The sequence below is a fragment of the Patagioenas fasciata genome, chromosome 36 (assembly GCF_037038585.1).
Source record: "Patagioenas fasciata isolate bPatFas1 chromosome 36, bPatFas1.hap1, whole genome shotgun sequence".
Classification (NCBI taxonomy): domain Eukaryota; kingdom Metazoa; phylum Chordata; class Aves; order Columbiformes; family Columbidae; genus Patagioenas; species Patagioenas fasciata.
The window spans coordinates 3,679,644-3,698,886 of record NC_092555.1 but is presented as its reverse complement, the minus strand read 5'-3'; the positions used below and the strand labels follow the sequence as shown (position 1 = coordinate 3,698,886).

The 19,243-nt window shown below is 69.1% G+C and overlaps 1 protein-coding gene across 5 annotated transcripts in view; it reads right to left on the bottom strand.

Annotated features, from left to right (window-relative positions):
• Window positions 1-19,243, bottom strand: part of FLNA (filamin A) — a 61,339-nt gene that overhangs the window by 566 nt on the left and 41,530 nt on the right. For 4 of the 5 annotated variants that reach the window (XM_071801224.1, XM_071801225.1, XM_071801227.1 and 1 more), the window contains 9 exons: window positions 18,600-18,752; window positions 17,639-17,761; window positions 16,141-16,407; window positions 14,112-14,249; window positions 9,189-9,304; window positions 7,323-7,455; window positions 3,077-3,253; window positions 1,301-1,519; window positions 418-636 (listed from right to left, as the gene is read on the bottom strand). In XM_071801224.1, the coding sequence (XP_071657325.1) occupies window positions 418-636; window positions 1,301-1,519; window positions 3,077-3,253; window positions 7,323-7,455; window positions 9,189-9,304; window positions 14,112-14,249; window positions 16,141-16,407; window positions 17,639-17,761; window positions 18,600-18,752 (1,545 nt within the window). Of the gene's footprint in view, window positions 1-417; window positions 637-1,300; window positions 1,520-1,760; window positions 1,864-3,076; window positions 3,254-7,322; window positions 7,456-9,188; window positions 9,305-14,111; window positions 14,250-16,140; window positions 16,408-17,638; window positions 17,762-18,599; window positions 18,753-19,243 lie in introns of those variants that run through there. The other variant, XM_071801228.1, reaches the window with a different exon arrangement.

The window sequence follows — 19,243 nt, the reverse complement described above, 5'->3', positions numbered from 1 at the left end:
CATGGGCCAGGGGGACACCCCAAAACCGGGGGGGTCACCCCAAAGCCCTGGGGTCACATCAAACCCGGGGGTCACCCCAAACCCTGAGGGGTCTCCCCAAACCCTGGTGGGGGGTTCCCCAAAGCCAGGGGTCACCCCACACCCATGACCCCAAACCCAGGGTCCCCCCAAACCCGGGGGAGTCTCCCCAAACCCAGGGGGGTTCCCCAAACCCAGGGTCCCCCCAAACCCGGAGGAGTCTCCCCAAAGCTGGGGGTTCTCCCAAACCCAGGGGTTCCCCAAACCCAGGGAGGTTCCCCAAACCCAGGGTCCCCCCAAACCCAGGGGGGTCCCCCCAAAGCCGGGGGTGTTCCCCAGACCCAGGGTCCCCCCAAACCCGGGGGGTCCCCCCAAAGCCGGGTCCCCAGCCCCGCGCACCGGCCTTGCTGCAGTCCACGCTGAACGAGTTCTTCTGGCCCACGAAGGCCTTGTTGAGCCCCAGCCCCTTGGCCACCACTTTGCTGGCGTCCGAGAACACGGGGGGCACCAGGGGGCCCCCCCCGGGCACGGCCGCCCCCCCGGCCTCCACGTGGCCCCCGGCGTCCACCAGCATGGACGAGCTCTCCCGCAGGCTGTGGCTGCTCACCAGCCGGGGCCCTGGGGGGACACCGTGAGCACCCCGAAACCTGCACCCCAACACCCTGCACCCCGAAACCTGCACCCCGACACCCTGCACCCCGACACACCCTGCACCCCAACACCCTGCACCCCGACACCCTGCACCCTGACACCCTGCACCCCGACACCCTGCACCCCAACACCCCTGAACCCCAAAACCCTGCACCCCAATCTGCTCCCCAAAACCCCTCTGATCCCCCAAACCCCCCCAGCACCCCAAACCCTCCTGACCCCCCAAACTCTCCCGGCTCCCAAACCCCCCCAATCTGCTCCCCTCAAGATCCCCAAACCCTCCTGACCCCCAAACCCCCCCAATATCTTCTGATCCCCAAACCCCCCCAATCTGCTCCCCCCAAGATCCCCAAACCCTCCTGACCCCCAAACCCCCCCAATATCTTCTGATCCCCAAACCCCTCCAATCTGCTCCCCCCAAGATCCCCAAACCCTCCTGACCCCCAAACCCCCCCAATATCTTCTGATCCCCAAACCCCCCCAATCTGCTCCCCCCAAGATCCCCAAACCCTCCTGCCCCCCAGGCCCCCCAAGATCTTCTGATCCCCAAACCCCCCCAATCTGCCCTCCAAGATCTTCTGATCCCCACAGCCTCCCGCCCCCCCAGCCCCCTCTGCCCCCCGGCGCGCACCGGTGATCTTGGCCTTGAAGGGGCTGCCCACGATGTGGTGGGGGCCCCCGAACTTGATGGCGATGAGGTAGCTGCCGGGGGCCATGGGCGTGTAGGTGACGCGGAAGCCCTCGGGGCACTCCCGGCACTCCATCTTCACCTTGGACGGGCCCTCGATGGTGACGGCCAGCGCGCCGGGGCCCGCCTTGGCCGTGTTCACCACGAACTCCGCCGGGGACCCTGCGGGGACAGGGGGGTCACCATGGGACCCCAACCCATGGGTCACCATGGGACCCCAACCCATGGGTCACCAATGAGACCCCAGCGCCTTGGCCGTGTTCACCACGAACTCCGCCGGGGACCCTGCGGGGACAGGGGGGTCACCATGGGACCCCAACCCATGGGTCACCAATGAGACCCCAACCCATGGGTCACCAATGAGACCCCAGCGCCTTGGCCGTGTTCACCACGAACTCCGCCGGGGACCCTGCGGGGACAGGGGGGTCACCATGGGCCCCAACCCATGGGTCACCAATGAGACCCCAGCGCCTTGGCCGTGTTCACCACGAACTCCGCCGGGGACCCTGGGGGACAGGGGGGTCACCATGCAGGGACAGGACCCCCATGGAGACCCCAGCGCCTTGGCCGTGTTCACCATGAACTCAGCCAGGGACCCTGGTGGGGGACACAGTCACCAATGAGACCCCAACCCATGGGTCACCAAGGAGACCCCAACACCTCGGCCGTGTTCACCATGAACTCAGCCAGGGACCCTGGGGGACAGGGGGGTCACCATGGAGACCATGGTGGGGACAGGACCCCCAGGGTCACCCCAACACCCCCCACAGAGACCCCAACTTCACAGGGGGTTCCTGAGAGCCCAGAGACTCCCCCAGTCCCACGGGGTCCTCTGAGACTGCACAGAGCCCCCCAAGCCCACAGGGACCCCTGAGACTCCGTACAGGGCCCCAACTTCCAATGGGTCCCCTGAGACCCAAGAAGCCCCCCCAGCCCCCATCCCTGTACCCGTGGTGTCCCCCAAACCTCCTGACCCCTGTTACCACGGTGCCCCCCCATACCCTGGTGCCCCCCATACCCACAGTGCCCCCCATCCCGTACCTGTGGTGCCCCCCCATACCCTGGTGCCCCCCATACCCTGGTGCCCCCCATCCCGTACCTGTGGTGCCCCCCCATACCCTGGTGCCCCCCATACCCACAGTGCCCCCCATCCTGTACCTGTGGTGCCCCCCCATACCCTGGTGCCCCCCATACCCACAGTGCCCCCCATCCTGTACCTGTGGTGCCCCCCCATACCCTGGTGCCCCCCATACCCACAGTGCCCCCCATCCCGTACCTGTGGTGCCCCCCCATACCCTGGTGCCCCCCACCCCGTACCTGTGGTGCCCCCCCATACCCTGGTGCCCCCCATCCCATTCCCACGGTAACCCCCATCCCATCCTGTACCTGTGGTGCCCCCCCCATTCCCGCAGTGCCCCCCACACCCCGGTGCCCCCCATACCCCGGTGCCCCCCATTCCCGCAGTGCCCCCCACACCCCGGTGCCCCCCACACCCCGGTGCCCCCCTGTACCCGCAGTGCCCCCCACACCCCGGTGCCCCCCATTCCCGCAGTGCCCCCCATACCCTGGTGCCCCCCATTCCCGCAGTGCCCCCCACACCCCGGTGCCCCCCACACCCCGGTGCCCCCCATTCCCGCAGTGCCCCCCACACCCCGGTGCCCCCCACACCCCGGTGCCCCCCACACCCCGGTGCCCCCCACCCCCCGGTGCCCCCCGTACCTGTGGTGCCGCCCTCCAGGCCGGGCCCGTACGCCGACACCAGCCCGGGGTCGCCCGCCTGCCCCGGCTCCCCCACGCGCACCTTGAAGGGGCTGCCCGGGATGTGCGAGCCCTCGAACTTGACGTCGATGGAGTAAACGCCGTTCTCGCGCGGGATGAACCGCACCGCGTACTTGTCTGGGGACACGGGGTCAGCACCCGCGGCCCCCGGGACCCCGACACGCACAGACCCCCACAGCCCCCGGGACACACAGACACGGACAGACCCCCACAGCCCCCGGGACACACAGACACGGACAGACCCCCACAGCCCCCGGGACACACAGACACGCACAGAGACCCCCACAGCCCCCAGACACACAGACACAGACAGACCCCCACAGCCCCCAGACACACAGACACGCACAGACCCCCACAGCCCCCAGGACACACAGACACACACAGACCCCCACAGCCCCGGGACACACAGACACGCACAGACCCCCACAGCCCCCGGGACCCCCGACACGCACAGACCCCCACAGCCCCGGGACACACAGACACGCACAGACCCCCACAGCCCCCGGGACACACAGACACGGACAGACCCCCACAGCCCCCGGGACACACAGACACGCACAGACCCCCACAGCCCCCGGGACACACAGACACGCACAGACCCCCACAGCCCCCGGGACACACAGACACGCACAGACCCCCACAGCCCCTGGGACACACAGACACGCACAGACCCCCACAGCCCCCGGGACCCCCGACACGCACAGACCCCCACAGCCCCCGGGACACACAGACACACACAGACCCCCACAGCCCCCGGACACACAGACACGGACAGACCCCCACAGTCCCCGGGACACACAGACACGCACAGACCCCCACAGCCCCCGGGACACACAGACACGCACAGACCCCCACAGCCCCCGGGACACACAGACACGGACAGACCCCCACAGCCCCCGGGACACACAGACACGCACAGACCCCCACAGCCCCTGGGACACACAGACACGCACAGACCCCCACAGCCCCCGGGACACACAGACACGCACAGACCCCCACAGCCCCCGGGACACACAGACACGCACAGACCCCCACAGCCCCCGGACACACAGACACGCACAGACCCCCACAGCCCCCGGGACACACAGACACGCACAGACCCCCACAGCCCCCGGGACACACAGACACGCACAGACCCCCACAGCCCCCGGGACACACAGACACGCACAGAGACCCCCACAGCCCCCGGGACACACAGACACGCACAGACCCCCACAGCCCCCGGGACACACAGACACGCACAGACCCCCACAGCCCCCGGGACACACAGACACGCACAGACCCCCACAGCCCCCGGGACACACAGACACGCACAGACCCCCACAGCCCCCAGGACACACAGACACGCACAGACCCCCACAGCCCCCGGGACACACAGACACACACAGACCCCCACAGCCCCCGGGACACACAGACACGGACAGACCCCCACAGCCCCCGGGACACACAGACACGCACAGACCCCCACAGCCCCCAGACACACAGACACGGACAGACCCCCACAGCCCCCGGGACACACAGACACGGACAGACCCCCACAGCCCCCGGGACACACAGACACGCACAGAGACCCCCACAGCCCCCAGACACACAGACACAGACAGACCCCCACAGCCCCCAGACACACAGACACGCACAGACCCCCACAGCCCCCAGGACACACAGACACACACAGACCCCCACAGCCCCGGGACACACAGACACGCACAGACCCCCACAGCCCCCGGGACCCCCGACACGCACAGACCCCCACAGCCCCCAGACACACAGACACGGACAGACCCCCACAGCCCCCGGGACACACAGACACGCACAGACCCCCACAGCCCCCAGACACACAGACACGGACAGACCCCCACAGCCCCCGGGACACACAGACACGCACAGACCCCCACAGCCCCCGGGACACACAGACACGCACAGAGACCCCCACAGCCCCCGGGACACACAGACACGCACAGACCCCCACAGCCCCCGGGACACACAGACACGCACAGACCCCCACAGCCCCCGGGACACACAGACACGCACAGACCCCCACAGCCCCCGGGACACACAGACACGCACAGACCCCCACAGCCCCCAGGACACACAGACACGCACAGACCCCCACAGCCCCCGGGACACACAGACACACACAGACCCCCACAGCCCCCGGGACACACAGACACGGACAGACCCCCACAGCCCCCGGGACACACAGACACGCACAGACCCCCACAGCCCCCAGACACACAGACACGGACAGACCCCCACAGCCCCCGGGACACACAGACACGCACAGACCCCCACAGCCCCCAGACACACAGACACGGACAGACCCCCACAGCCCCCGGGACACACAGACACGCACAGACCCCCACAGCCCCCGGGACACACAGACACGCACAGAGACCCCCACAGCCCCCGGGACACACAGACACGCACAGAGACCCCCACAGCCCCCGGGACACACAGACACGCACAGACCCCCACAGCCCCCCGGACACACAGACACGCACAGACCCCCACAGCCCCCCGGACACACAGACACGCACAGACCCCCACAGCCCCCGGGACACACAGACACGGACAGACCCCCACAGCCCCCGGGACACACAGACACGCACAGACCCCCACAGCCCCCGGGACACACAGACACGCACAGACCCCCACAGCCCCCAGGACACACAGACACGCACAGACCCCCACAGCCCCCGGGACACACAGACACGGACAGACCCCCACAGCCCCCGGGACACACAGACACGCACAGACCCCCACAGCCCCCAGACACACAGACACGGACAGACCCCCACAGCCCCCGGGACACACAGACACGCACAGACCCCCACAGCCCCCAGACACACAGACACGGACAGACCCCCACAGCCCCCGGGACACACAGACACGCACAGACCCCCACAGCCCCCGGGACACACAGACACGCACAGAGACCCCCACAGCCCCCGGGACACACAGACACGCACAGACCCCCACAGCCCCCGGGACACACAGACACGCACAGACCCCCACAGCCCCCGGGACACACAGACACGCACAGACCCCCACAGCCCCCGGGACACACAGACACGCACAGACCCCCACAGCCCCCGGACACACAGACACGCACAGACCCCCACAGCCCCCGGGACACACAGACACGCACAGACCCCCACAGCCCCCGGGACACACAGACACGCACAGACCCCCACAGCCCCTGGGACACACAGACACGCACAGACCCCCACAGCCCCCGGGACACACAGACACGCACAGACCCCCACAGCCCCCGGGACACACAGACACGCACAGACCCCCACAGCCCCCGGACACACAGACACGCACAGACCCCCACAGCCCCCAGACACACAGACACGCACAGACCCCCACAGCCCCCAGACACACAGACACGCACAGACCCCCACAGCCCCCGGGACACACAGACACGCACAGACCCCCACAGCCCCCAGACACACAGACACACACAGACCCCCACAGCCCCCAGACACACAGACACGCACAGACCCCCACAGCCCCCAGACACACAGACACGCACAGACCCCCACAGCCCCCAGGACACACAGACACACACAGACCCCCACAGCCCCCGGGACACACAGACACGCACAGACCCCCACAGCCCCCAGACACACAGACACGCACAGACCCCCACAGCCCCCAGACACACAGACACGCACAGACCCCCACAGCCCCCGGACACACAGACACACACAGACCCCCACAGCCCCCTGGGACCCCCAGACCAGCACAGAGCCCCCCAAACCCCCCAAGCCACCGAAAACCCCCCGGGACCCAGAGGGGCTCCCATTGACACCATGGAGACCCATGGGGAACCCCCCCACCCATGGGGACCCCCCAACCCATAGGGACCCCCCCCACTTCCCCACGGCCATATGGGCAGGAGGCGCAGGTTTTGGGGCAGGAGACACAGGTTTTGGCTCAGGAGGATGCAGGTTTGGGGGGCAGTTTGGGGGTGTGGGGTCAGTTTTGGGGTGCAGTTCGGGGTGCAGTTTTGGGGTACCCACCCGGGGTGACCTCGGTGCTGTGGCACTCCTCCAGCGCCCCCGAGGGGCTGTGCACCTTGGCGGGGCGGGTTTGGGGGGCAGTTTGGGGGGCAGGTTTGGGGGGCAGGTTTCGGGGTGCAGTTTGGGGTGCAGTTTGGGGTCAGTTTTGGGGTACCCACCCGGGGTGACCTCGGTGATGTGGCACTCCTCCAGCGCCCCCGAGGGGCTGTGCACCTTGGCGTCCAGCGCCCCCCGCGCCCCGTTCAGGCTCACGGCGAACGAGGCCGGCTGGTGAACCTTGAGCCCCGACTCCTGGGGGGGACACGTCAGGGACCCCCCCGAAACGGGACCCCCGAGACGGGGACCCCACGAAATGGGGGGAACCCCCAAACCCGGGGGACACCCTGAAACGGGGACACCCCGAAACAGGACCCCCCCGAAATGGGGGACACCCTGAAATGGGGGAACCCCCAAACCCAGGGGGACACCCTGAAACGGGACCCCCTGAATCGGGGACACCCCCGAAATCAGGGGGGCACCCCAAAACAGGGACACCCTGAAACAGGGAGAACACCCTGAAACGGGGGGGACACCTCAAAATAGGGGGGGATGCCCCAAATTCAGGGAGAACATCCCAAAGCTGGGGGGACACCCCCAAACCCAGGGAACACCCCCAAACCTGGGGAGAACCCGTGAGAGGCCCCCCAAATAACACAGGGGGGGTAACACCCCCAAATCCTCCCCCCCAAAACCCCCGTGGGGGTGACACCCCCAAACAGCCCCAGACAACTGGGGGGACAAACACCCCCAAACCGCACCCCAAAACACCCGGGGGGATTCATCCCCCCCCCCAAAACCCCAAATTACACTGGGGGGCCCTGCCCCCCAATCCCGGCCTGGGCGGGGGCGGGGTCTGCACCCCGAGATCCCACATGGGGAGGGGATCAGAGCCCGGGGTGACCCGAACCCCAAAATAACGAGGGGGGGATCGCGTCACCCCAGGACCCTGGGTTTGGGGTGTCGGGGGGGGTTTGGGGGTGTCGGGGGTGGTTGGGGGGGTTTGGGGTGTCGGGGGGGTTTGGGGGTGTCGGGGGTGGTTGGGGGGGGTTTGGGGTGTCGGGGGGGGTTTGGGGGTGTCGGGGGTGGTTGGGGGGGGTTTGGGGTGTCGGGGGGGGTTTGGGGGTGTCGGGGTCCCCCCCTCCCCGCCCCACTTACCTGGGGGGGCCGGAGGGTTTAACGGGAGAGAACGGGGGGCCCGGGGGGTCTGGGGCCGATCTCTCCCGCTAAGGCCGCTCCGGGCCCCGGGGTCCCCCCACATTTGGGGGGGGGGGACTGTTAATAGCCTTTACCAGAGACGCGGGAGAGGGCCCGGCCGGCCGGCGCTGGGCCAGCGCAGGCACCCCTACACTGCTCCTGAGCCCCAAACCCTGCAGGGCTGCGCTGCCCCTATGCAGCCCCCACCCCCCTGTGTCCCCGTCCCTGCACTGCCCGTCCCTCTGTGTCCCCATCCCTCTGTGTCCCCATCCCTGCACCGTCCCCATCCCTGCACTGTCCCTGTCCCTGCACTGCCCCCGTCCCTGCGCTGCCCCCATCCCTGTGCTGTCCCCATCCCTGTGTGTCCCCGTCCCTCTGTGTCCCTGTCCTGCATGTCCCCATCCCTGTGTCCCTGTCCCTGTGTCCCCATGTCCTGTCCTGGTCCCTGTGCTGTCCCCATCCCTGCGTGTCCCCGTGTCCCGGTCCCTGCGCTGTCCCGGTCCCTGTGTCCCCGTGTCCTGGTCCCTGCGCTGTCCCAGTCCCTGTGTCCTGTCCCCCATCCCCACGTCCCCATGTCCCCGTGTCCCGGTCCCTGCGCTGTCCCGGTCCCTGTGTCCCCGTGTCCCGGTCCCTGCGCTGTCCCCGTGTCCCGGTCCCGGTCCCTGCGCTGTCCCGGTCCCTGTGTCCCCGTGTCCCGGTCCCTGTGTCCCCGTGTCCCCGTCCCCGTGTCCCGGTCCCGGTCCCTGCGCTGGCCCACGGCACACGGCTCTCGGCGGCTCTCCGGCGCTCACCTGAAGGCTAGAAACAGTCAGGCGCCGCGCGTCCACGCACGGGGCCGTGGCCGCCACCACGAACGGGCTCTCGGGGATGTGCTCCTCGTTGAACTTCACCGACACCTCGTAGTCGCCTGCGGGGGACGGGGGGCACCGGGGGTCACCGGGGGTCAGGGGCACCGGGGGGCATTGGGGGTCGGGGTCACCAGGGGTCAGTGTGAGCAGGGGTCAGTGTCAGCGGGGGTCAGTGTCAGCAGGGGTCAGTGTCAGCGGGGGTCAGTGTCAGCGGGGGTCAGTGTCAGCAGGGGTCAGTGTCACCAGGGGTCAGTGTCAGCAGGGGTCAGTGTCACCAGGGGTCAGTGTCACCAGGGGTCAGTGTCACCGGGGGTCAGTGTCACCGGGGGTCAGTGTCAGCAGGGGTCAGTGTGAGCAGGGGTCAGTGTCACCGGGGGTCAGTGTCACCGGGGGTCAGTGTCAGCAGGGGTCAGTGTCACCGGGGGTCAGTGTCACCGGGGGTCAGTGTCAGCAGGGGTGTCACCGGGGGTCAGTGTCACTGGGGGTCAGTGTCAGCAGGGGTGTCACTGGGGGTCAGTGTCACCGGGGGTCAGTGTCACCGGGGGTCAGTGTCAGCAGGGGTCAGTGTCAGCGGGGGTCAGTGTCAGCGGGGGTCAGTGTCACCGGGGGTCAGTGTCAGCGGGGGTCAGTGTCAGCAGGGGTCAGTGTCAGCAGGGGTCAGTGTCAGCGGGGGTCAGTGTCAGCAGGGGTCAGTGTCAGCAGGGGTCAGTGTCACCGGGGGTCAGTGTGAGCAGGGGTCAGTGTCAGCGGGGGTCAGTGTCAGCAGGGGTCAGTGTGAGCAGGGGTCAGTGTCACCGGGGGTCAGTGTGAGCAGGGGTCAGTGTCACCGGGGGTCAGTGTCAGCAGGGGTCAGTGTCACCAGGGGTCAGTGTGAGCAGGGGTCAGTGTCAGCGGGGGTCAGTGTCAGCGGGGGTCAGTGTCACCGGGGGTCAGTGTCAGCAGGGGTCAGTGTCACCAGGGGTCAGTGTGAGCAGGGGTCAGTGTCACCAGGGGTCAGTGTCAGCAGGGGTCAGTGTCAGCAGGGGTCAGTGTCACCGGGGGTCAGTGTGAGCAGGGGTCAGTGTCACCGGGGGTCAGTGTCAGCAGGGGTCAGTGTGAGCAGGGGTCAGTGTCAGCAGGGGTCAGTGTCAGCAGGGGTCAGTGTCACCAGGGGTCAGTGTCACCAGGGGTCAGTGTCAGCAGGGGTCAGTGTCACCAGGGGTCAGTGTCAGCGGGGGTCAGGGGCACCGGGGGTCAGTGTCAGCAGGGGTCAGTGTCAGCAGGGGTCAGTGTGAGCAGGGGTCAGTGTCAGCGGGGGTCAGTGTCACCGGGGGTCAGTGTCACCGGGGGTCAGTGTCAGCGGGGGTCAGTGTCAGCAGGGGTCAGTGTCAGCGGGGGTCAGTGTCAGCGGGGGTCAGTGTCAGCAGGGGTCAGTGTCAGCGGGGGTCAGTGTCAGCGGGGGTCAGTGTCAGCAGGGGTCAGTGTCAGCGGGGGTCAGTGTCAGCAGGGGTCAGTGTGAGCAGGGGTCAGTGTCAGCAGGGGTCAGTGTGAGCAGGGGTCAGTGTCACCAGGGGTCAGTGTCAGCAGGGGTCAGTGTCAGCAGGGGTCAGTGTGAGCAGGGGTCAGTGTCAGCAGGGGTCAGTGTCAGCAGGGGTCAGTGTCAGCGGGGGTCAGTGTCACCAGGGGTCAGTGTCAGCAGGGGTCAGTGTGAGCAGGGGTCAGTGTCAGCGGGGGTCAGTGTCACCAGGGGTCAGTGTCAGCAGGGGTCAGTGTGAGCAGGGGTCAGTGTCAGCAGGGGTCAGTGTCACCAGGGGTCAGTGTCAGCGGGGGTCAGTGTGAGCAGGGGTCAGTGTCACCAGGGGTCAGTGTCACCAGGGGTCAGTGTGAGCAGGGGTCAGTGTCAGCAGGGGTCAGTGTGAGCAGGGGTCAGTGTCAGCAGGGGTCAGTGTGAGCAGGGGTCAGTGTCACCAGGGGTCAGTGTCACCAGGGGTCAGTGTGAGCAGGGGTCAGTGTCACCAGGGGTCAGTGTCAGCGGGGGTCAGTGTCAGCGGGGGTCAGTGTCACCAGGGGTCAGTGTCACCAGGGGTCAGTGTGAGCAGGGGTCAGTGTCACCAGGGGTCAGTGTCAGCAGGGGTCAGTGTGAGCAGGGGTCAGTGTCACCAGGGGTCAGTGTCACCAGGGGTCAGTGTGAGCAGGGGTCAGTGTCACCAGGGGTCAGTGTCAGCGGGGGTCAGTGTCACCAGGGGTCAGTGTCAGCAGGGGTCAGTGTGAGCAGGGGTCAGTGTCACCAGGGGTCAGTGTCACCAGGGGTCAGTGTGAGCAGGGGTCAGTGTCAGCAGGGGTCAGTGTGAGCAGGGGTCAGTGTCAGCAGGGGTCAGTGTCACCAGGGGTCAGTGTCAGCAGGGGTCAGTGTCACCAGGGGTCAGTGTCAGCGGGGGTCAGTGTCACCGGGGGTCAGTGTCAGCAGGGGTCAGTGTCACCAGGGGTCAGTGTCAGCGGGGGTCAGTGTCACCAGGGGTCAGTGTCAGCAGGGGTCAGTGTCACCGGGGGTCAGTGTGAGCAGGGGTCAGTGTCACTGGGGGTCAGTGTCAGCAGGGGTCAGTGTCACCGGGGGTCAGTGTCAGCAGGGGTCAGTGTCACCGGGGGTCAGTGTCAGCAGGGGTCAGTGTGAGCAGGGGTCAGTGTCAGCAGGGGTCAGTGTGAGCAGGGGTCAGTGTCAGCAGGGGTCAGTGTCACCAGGGGTCAGTGTCACCAGGGGTCAGTGTGAGCAGGGGTCAGTGTCACCGGGGGTCAGTGTCAGCAGGGGTCAGTGTCAGCGGGGGTCAGTGTCAGCAGGGGTCAGTGTCACCAGGGGTCAGTGTCACCGGGGGTCAGTGTCAGCAGGGGTCAGTGTCAGCAGGGGTCAGTGTCAGCAGGGGTCAGTGTCAGCGGGGGTCAGTGTCACCAGGGGTCAGTGTCAGCAGGGGTCAGTGTCACCGGGGGTCAGTGTCAGCAGGGGTCAGTGTCAGCGGGGGTCAGTGTCACCGGGGGTCAGTGTCACCAGGGGTCAGTGTGAGCAGGGGTCAGTGTCACCGGGGGTCAGTGTCACCGGGGGTCAGTGTCACCAGGGGTCAGTGTCACCAGGGGTCAGTGTGAGCAGGGGTCAGTGTCACCGGGGGTCAGTGTCAGCAGGGGTCAGTGTCAGCGGGGGTCAGTGTCAGCAGGGGTCAGTGTCAGCAGGGGTCAGTGTCAGCAGGGGTCAGTGTCAGCGGGGGTCAGTGTCACCAGGGGTCAGTGTCAGCAGGGGTCAGTGTCACCGGGGGTCAGTGTCAGCAGGGGTCAGTGTCAGCGGGGGTCAGTGTCACCGGGGGTCAGTGTCAGCGGGGGTCAGTGTCACCAGGGGTCAGTGTGAGCAGGGGTCAGTGTCACCGGGGGTCAGTGTCAGCAGGGGTCAGTGTCAGCGGGGGTCAGTGTCAGCAGGGGTCAGTGTCACCAGGGGTCAGTGTCACCAAGTGGGGTCAGTGTGAGCAGGGGTCAGTGTCAGTGGGGGTCAGTGTCACCAAGTGGGGTCAGTGTCACCAAGTGGGGTCAGTGTGAGCAGGGGTCAGTGTCAGCGGGGGTCAGTGTCACCAAGTGGGGTCAGTGTCACCAAGTGGGGTCAGTGTCACCAAGTGGGGTCAGTGTGAGCAGGGGTCAGTGTCAGCGGGGGTCAGTGTCACCAAGTGGGGTCACCATGGGTCAGTGTCAGCGGGGATCAGTGTCACTTGGGTGGGGGGGTCAGTGTCACCAGGGGTCAGTGTCACTGGGTGGAGTCAGTGTCACCGGGGGGTCAGTGCCACCAGGGATCACCAGGGGCCAGGGTCACTGGGGGGTCACCGGGGGGTGGGGTCACCAGTGGTCAGGGTCACCAGGGGAGGTCACCAGGGGCCAGTGTCCCCTGGGTGGGGTCAGTGTCACTGGGTGGGGGGATCAGTGTCACCAGGGGTGTCACCGTGGGGGGGGGTCAGTGTCACTGGGTGGGGGGATCAGTGTCACCAGGGGTCAGTGTCACTGGGTGGGGTCAGTGTCACTGGGTGGGGGGATCAGTGTCACCAGGGGTCAGTGTCACTGGGTGGGGTCAGTGTCACTGGGTGGGGGGATCAGTGTCACCAGGGGTCAGTGTCACCAGGTGGGGTCAGTGTCACCATGGGGGGGTCAGTGTCACCGTGTCAGGGTCGGTGTCACCGTGGGGGGTGTCAGTGTCACGGGATGGGGTCAGTGTCACCATGGGGGGGTCAGTATCACCGTTGGGGGGTCGGTGTCACCGTGGCAGGGTCGGTGTCACCGTGGGGGGGTCAGTGTCACTGGGTGGGGTCAGTGTCACCGTGGCAGGGTCGGTGTCACCGTAGCAGGGTCGGTGTCACCATGGGGGGGTCAGTATCACCGTGGGGGGGTCGGTGTCACCGTAGCAGGGTCGGTGTCACCGTGGCAGGGTCAGTGTCACCGTGGGGGGGTCGGTGTCACCGTGGCAGGGTCGGTGTCACCGTGGGGGGGTCAGTGTCACCGTGGGGGGGTCGGTGTCACCGTGGGGGGGTCGGTGTCACCGTGGCAGGGTCGGTGTCACCGTGGGGGGGTCGGTGTCACCGTAGCAGGGTCGGTGTCACCGTGGCAGGGTCGGTGTCACCGTGGGGGGGTCGGTGTCACTGTGGCAGGGTCGGTGTCACCGTGGGGGGGTCGGTGTCACCGTGGCAGGGTCGGTGTCACCGTGGGGGGGTCGGTGTCACCGTGGCAGGGTCGGTGTCACCGTGGGGGGGTCGGTGTCACCGTGGCAGGGTCGGTGTCACCGTGGGGGGGTCGGTGTCACCGTGGCAGGGTCGGTGTCACCGTGGCGGGGTCGGTGTCACCGTGGGGGGGTCGGTGTCCCCGTACCCGGCTCCTGCACCACGTAGGACACCCCGCAGGAGCCGTCCTTGCGGTCCTCGAAGGCGATCTCGGCCTTGCTGGGCCCCTCCACGGCGATGGAGAGGCCCCCGGCGCCCGCCTCGCGCGTCCAGATGCTGAACTCGGCTGGGGCGGGGGCGGCGGGGGCGTCAGGGACATCAGGGACCCCCCGCCCCATCGCACGGGGTGCCCCCTTCCTCCCCGGGGGCCGGCGCTGGGTCCCCTCCCCTGCCCCCCCCAGCCCCACTCCCGGTTTCGGGGTCCCCTCCCCTGCCCCCCCCAGCCCCACTCCCGGTTTCGGGGTCCCCTCCCCTGCCCCCCCAGCCCCACTCCCGGTCTCGGGGTCCCTCACCTGCCCCCCCCAGCCCCACTCCCGGTCTTGGGGTCCCCTCCCCTGCCCCCCAGCCCCACTCCCGGTCTCGGGGTCCCCTCCCCTGCCCCCCCAGCCCCACTCCCGGTTTCGGGGTCCCCTCCCCTGCCCCCCCCAGCCCCACTCCCGGTCTCGGGGTCCCCTCCCCTTCCCCCCCAGCCCCACTCCCGGTCTCGGGGTCCCCTCCCCTGCCCCCCAGCCCCACTCCCGGTTTCGGGGTCCCTCCCCTGCCCCCCCAGCCCCACTCCCGGTTTCGGGGTCCCCTCCCCTGCCCCCCCCAGCCCCACTCCCGGTCTCGGGGTCCCCTCCCCTTCCCCCCCAGCCCCACTCCCGGTCTCGGGGTCCCCTCCCCTTCCCCCCCAGCCCCACTCCCGGTCTCGGGGTCCCCTCCCCTTCCCCCCCAGCCCCACTCCCGGTCTCGGGGTCCCCTCCCCTTCCCCCCCAGCCCCACTCCCGGTCTCGGGGTCCCCTCCCCTGCCCCCCCAGCCCCACTCCCGGTTTCGGGGTCCCTCCCCTGCCCCCCCAGCCCCACTCCCGGTCTCGGGGTCCCTCCCCTGCCCCCCAGCCCCACTCCCGGTCTCGGGGTCCCTCCCCTGCCCCCCAGCCCCACTCCCAGTCTCGGGGTCCCTCCCCTGCCCCCCCAGCCCCACTCCCGGTCTCGGGGTCCCCTCCCCTGCCCCCCCCAGCCCCACTCCCGGTTTGGGGGTCCCCTCCCCTGCCCCCCCAGCTCCACTCCCGGTTTCGGGGTCCCCTCCCCTGCCCCCCCCAGCCCCACTCCCGGTCTCGGGGTCCCTCACCTGGCACCCCCAGCCCCACTCCCGGTTTCGGGGTCCCCTCCCCTGCGCCCCCCAGCCCCACTCCCGGTTTCGGGGTCCCCTCCCCTGCCCCCCCCAGCCCCACTCCCGGTTTCGGGGTCCCTCACCTGCCCCCCAGCCCCACTCCCGGTCTCGGGGTCCCTCCCCTGCCCCCCAGCCCCACTCCCGGTCTCGGGGTCCCTCCCCTGCCCCCCAGCCCCACTCCCGGTCTCGGGGTCCCCTCCCCTGCCCCCCCCAGCCCCACTCCCGGTTTGGGGGTCCCCTCCCCTGCCCCCCCAGCTCCACTCCCGGTTTCGGGGTCCCCTCCCCTGCCCCCCCCAGCCCCACTCCCGGTCTCGGGGTCCCTCACCTGGCACCCCCAGCCCCACTCCCGGTTTCGGGGTCCCCTCCCCTGCGCCCCCCAGCCCCACTCCCGGTTTCGGGGTCCCCTCCCCTGCCCCCCCCAGCCCCACTCCCGGTTTCGGGGTCCCTCACCTGCCCCCCAGCCCCACTCCCGGTCTCGGGGTCCCTCCCCTGCCCCCCAGCCCCACTCCCGGTCTCGGGGTCCCTCCCCTGCCCCCCAGCCCCACTCCCGGTCTCGGGGTCCCTCACCTGGCACCCCCAGCCCCACTCCCGGTTTCGGGTCCCTCACCTGGCACCCCCAGCCCCACTCCCGGTCTCGGGGTCCCTCACCTGGCACCCCCAGCCCCACTCCCGGTCTCGGGGTCCCTCCCCTGCCCCCCAGCCCCACTCCCGGTTTCGGGGTCCCTCACCTGGCACCCCCAGCCCCACTCCCGGTCTCGGGGTCCCTCCCCTGCCCCCCAGCCCCACTCCCGGTCTCGGGGTCCCTCACCTGGCACCCCGGCCTCCGCGCGCTCCAGGCCGGGCCCCCCCGCGCGCACCTTGTGGGCGCCGCCCTCGCCCAGGGGCCCCACGGTGAACTGGAAGGGGCTGCCGGGCACGTGCTGCCCGCGGTCCTTGACGCTGACCGAGTGCGCGCCGGTCTCGGCCGGCACGAAGCGCACGCCGAAGGCGCCGCCGCCGCCCTCCAGCACCTGCGCCGGCACCGCCGCGCCCGACGGGCCCGTCACCTGCGCCGTCACCTCCGGCGAGCTCAGCTCTGCGGGCGCAGGGGGACCCCGCTCACGGATGGGGCACTGGGGTCCCCCATGGGTCCTGGGGGGCGTCAGAGAGGGACCCCGCCCACGGATGGGGCACTGGGGTCCCCTGTGGATCTTGGGGGGGGCCAGGGGGGACCCTGCCCATGGATGGGGCATTGGGGTCCCCTGTGGATCCTGGGGGGTGTCAGAGGGGGACCCTGCCCATGGATGGGGCACTGGGGTCCCCTGTGGATCCTGGGGGGTGTTAGTGGGGGGGACCCCGCTCACGGATGGGGCATTGGGGTCCCCCGTGGATCCTGGGGGGGGTTAGTGGGGGGGACCCCGCTCATGGATGGGGCACTGGGGTCCCCTGTGGATCCTGGGGGGTGTCAGAGGGGGACCCTGCCCACGGATGGGGCACTGGGGTCCCCTGTGGATCCTGGGGGTGGTTAGTGGCGGGGGTTAGTGGGGGGGGTTAGTGGGGGGGACCCCGCCCACAGATGGGGCACTGGGGTCCCCCGTGGATCCTGGGGGGCGTTAGTGGGGGACCCCGCCCAGGGATGGGGCACTGGGGTCCCCCGTGGATCTTGGGGGGGGTTACTGGGGGGGACCCTGCCCATGGATGGGGCACTGGGGTCCCCGTGGATCTTGGGGGGGGTTAGTGGGGGACCCCGCCCATGGATGGGGCATTGGGGTCCCCTGTGGATCCTGGGGGGCGTCAGAGGGGGACCCTGCCCATGGATGGGGCATTGGGGTCCCCTGTGGATCCTGGGGGGTGTCAGAGGGGGACCCTGCCCATGGATGGGGCACTGGGGTCCCCCCGTGGATCCTGGGGGGTGTCAGAGGGGGACCCTGCCCATGGATGGGGCACTGGGGTCCCCCGTGGATCCTGGGGGGCGTTAGTTGGGAGGACCCTCCTGATCTATGAGGGGGTCCCCTGGGGGTATTGGGGTCCCCACACGGCTCCTGGGGGGGCGTTAAGTGTGGGGACCACCTGGTGGATGGGGGGTCCCTTGGGTTTTTGGGGTCCCCATAAAGGATCCTTGGAGTCCCCTCGGTATCTCCGGGGTCCCCTATGGGTCCTTGGGGTTGCTCAGGGACCCTCCCTGGGACACTCGGGGTCCCCCCCCCAGGACACTCAGAGCCCCCCCCGGGACACTTGGGGTCCCCCCCAGGACACTCAGGGACACTCAGAGCCCCCCAGCACACTCGGGGTCCCCCCCAGCAGACTCGGGGTCCCCCCACGCTCACCGGGCATCTTGAGGCTGAGGTCGCAGGGGGTGCCCACGGCGGCCTCGGGGGGCGCGCGGCGCCGGCGGGTGATGCTCTCCTTCACCCGGCCCTCCCCCGTCACCTTCACCGAGAACGGGCTCCCTGGGGGGACCCCAAAATCACACAGTGAAACCACCCCCCCATCACCTTCACCGAGAACGGGCTCCCTGGGGGGACCCCAAAATCACACAGTGAAACACCCCCAAAACACCCCCCAAAGACCCACAAAAGCACCCCCAAAAAGCCCCCCGGCTCCCTCCTAGTGACCCCAGTGCCCTCCCAGTGTCCCCAGTTGTCCCCAGTCCCTCCATCACCCTCCCAGTGTCCCCAGTTGCCCCCACGCCCCCCATCACCCCCATTGCCCCCATCACCCCCATGTCCCCATTGCCCCCCATTGCCCCCTGTGCCCCCATTGCCCTCGTCACCCCCATGCCCCCCATTGCCCATCATGTCCCCCATGTCCTCCACTGCCCCCATCACCCCCATGCCCCCATTGCCCATCATGTCCCCCATGTCCTCCACTGCCCCCATCACCCCCATGCCCCCCATTGCCCATCATGTCCCCCATGTCCTCCACTGCCCCCATCACCCCCATGCCCCCATTGCCCATCATGTCCCCCATGTCCTCCACTGCCCCCATCACCCCCATGCCCCCCATTGCCCATCATGTCCCCCATGTCCTCCACTGCCCCCATCACCCCCATGCCCCCATTGCCCATCATGTCCCCCATGTCCTCCACTGCCCCCATCACCCCCACGCCCCCCATTGCCCATCATGTCCCCCATGCTCCCCATTGCCTCGTTACCCCCGCGCCCCCATTGCCTCCATGCCCCCTGTTGCCCCCCGTGTCCCTATTGCCCCCATGCCCCCCATTGCCCCCGTCACCCCCATGCCCCCGATGCCCCCGTGCCCCCCATGCCCCCCGTGCCCCCCACCCACCGGGCACGTGCTGGTCGGCGAACTTGAGGGAGATGATGTAGTTGCCGGGCTCGGTGGGGCAGTAGGACACGCGGCACGTCCCGTCCTCCAGCTCCTCGGTGCCGATGTCCACCTTGCTGGGGCCCTCGATGGACAGGCTGAGCCCCCCGTACCCTGCGGGCAGCGGGGCCGTGGGGCAGGGACCCCAAAGCCCTGGGGACCCCTTGGGAGGACCTGGGGGGCTCTGGGACCCCAGGGATGATCTGGGAAGGGTCTGGGGGTTCTGGAGACCCCAGGGATGCTCTGGGGAGGTTCTGGGGACCCCCTGGATGATCCGGGGACCCCTGGGATGCTCAGGGACCCCTAGGAGGATCGGGATGCCTTGGGACCCCTGGGATGCTCTGGGATCCCTGGGATACTCTGGGGACCCTTGGGATGATCTGGGACCCGCCAGGATGCTCTGGGGAGGCTCTGGGGACCCTTGGGAGGCTCTGGGATCCCCGGGATGATCTGGGATCCCTGGGATGCTCTGGGACCCCTGGGATGCTCTGGGGACCCTTGGGAGGCTCTGGGGAACCCCGGGGTGATCTGGGATCCCTGGGAGGCTCTGGGGAGGCTCTGGGACCCCCAGGATGCTCTGGGGACCCTTGGGAGGCTCTGGGATC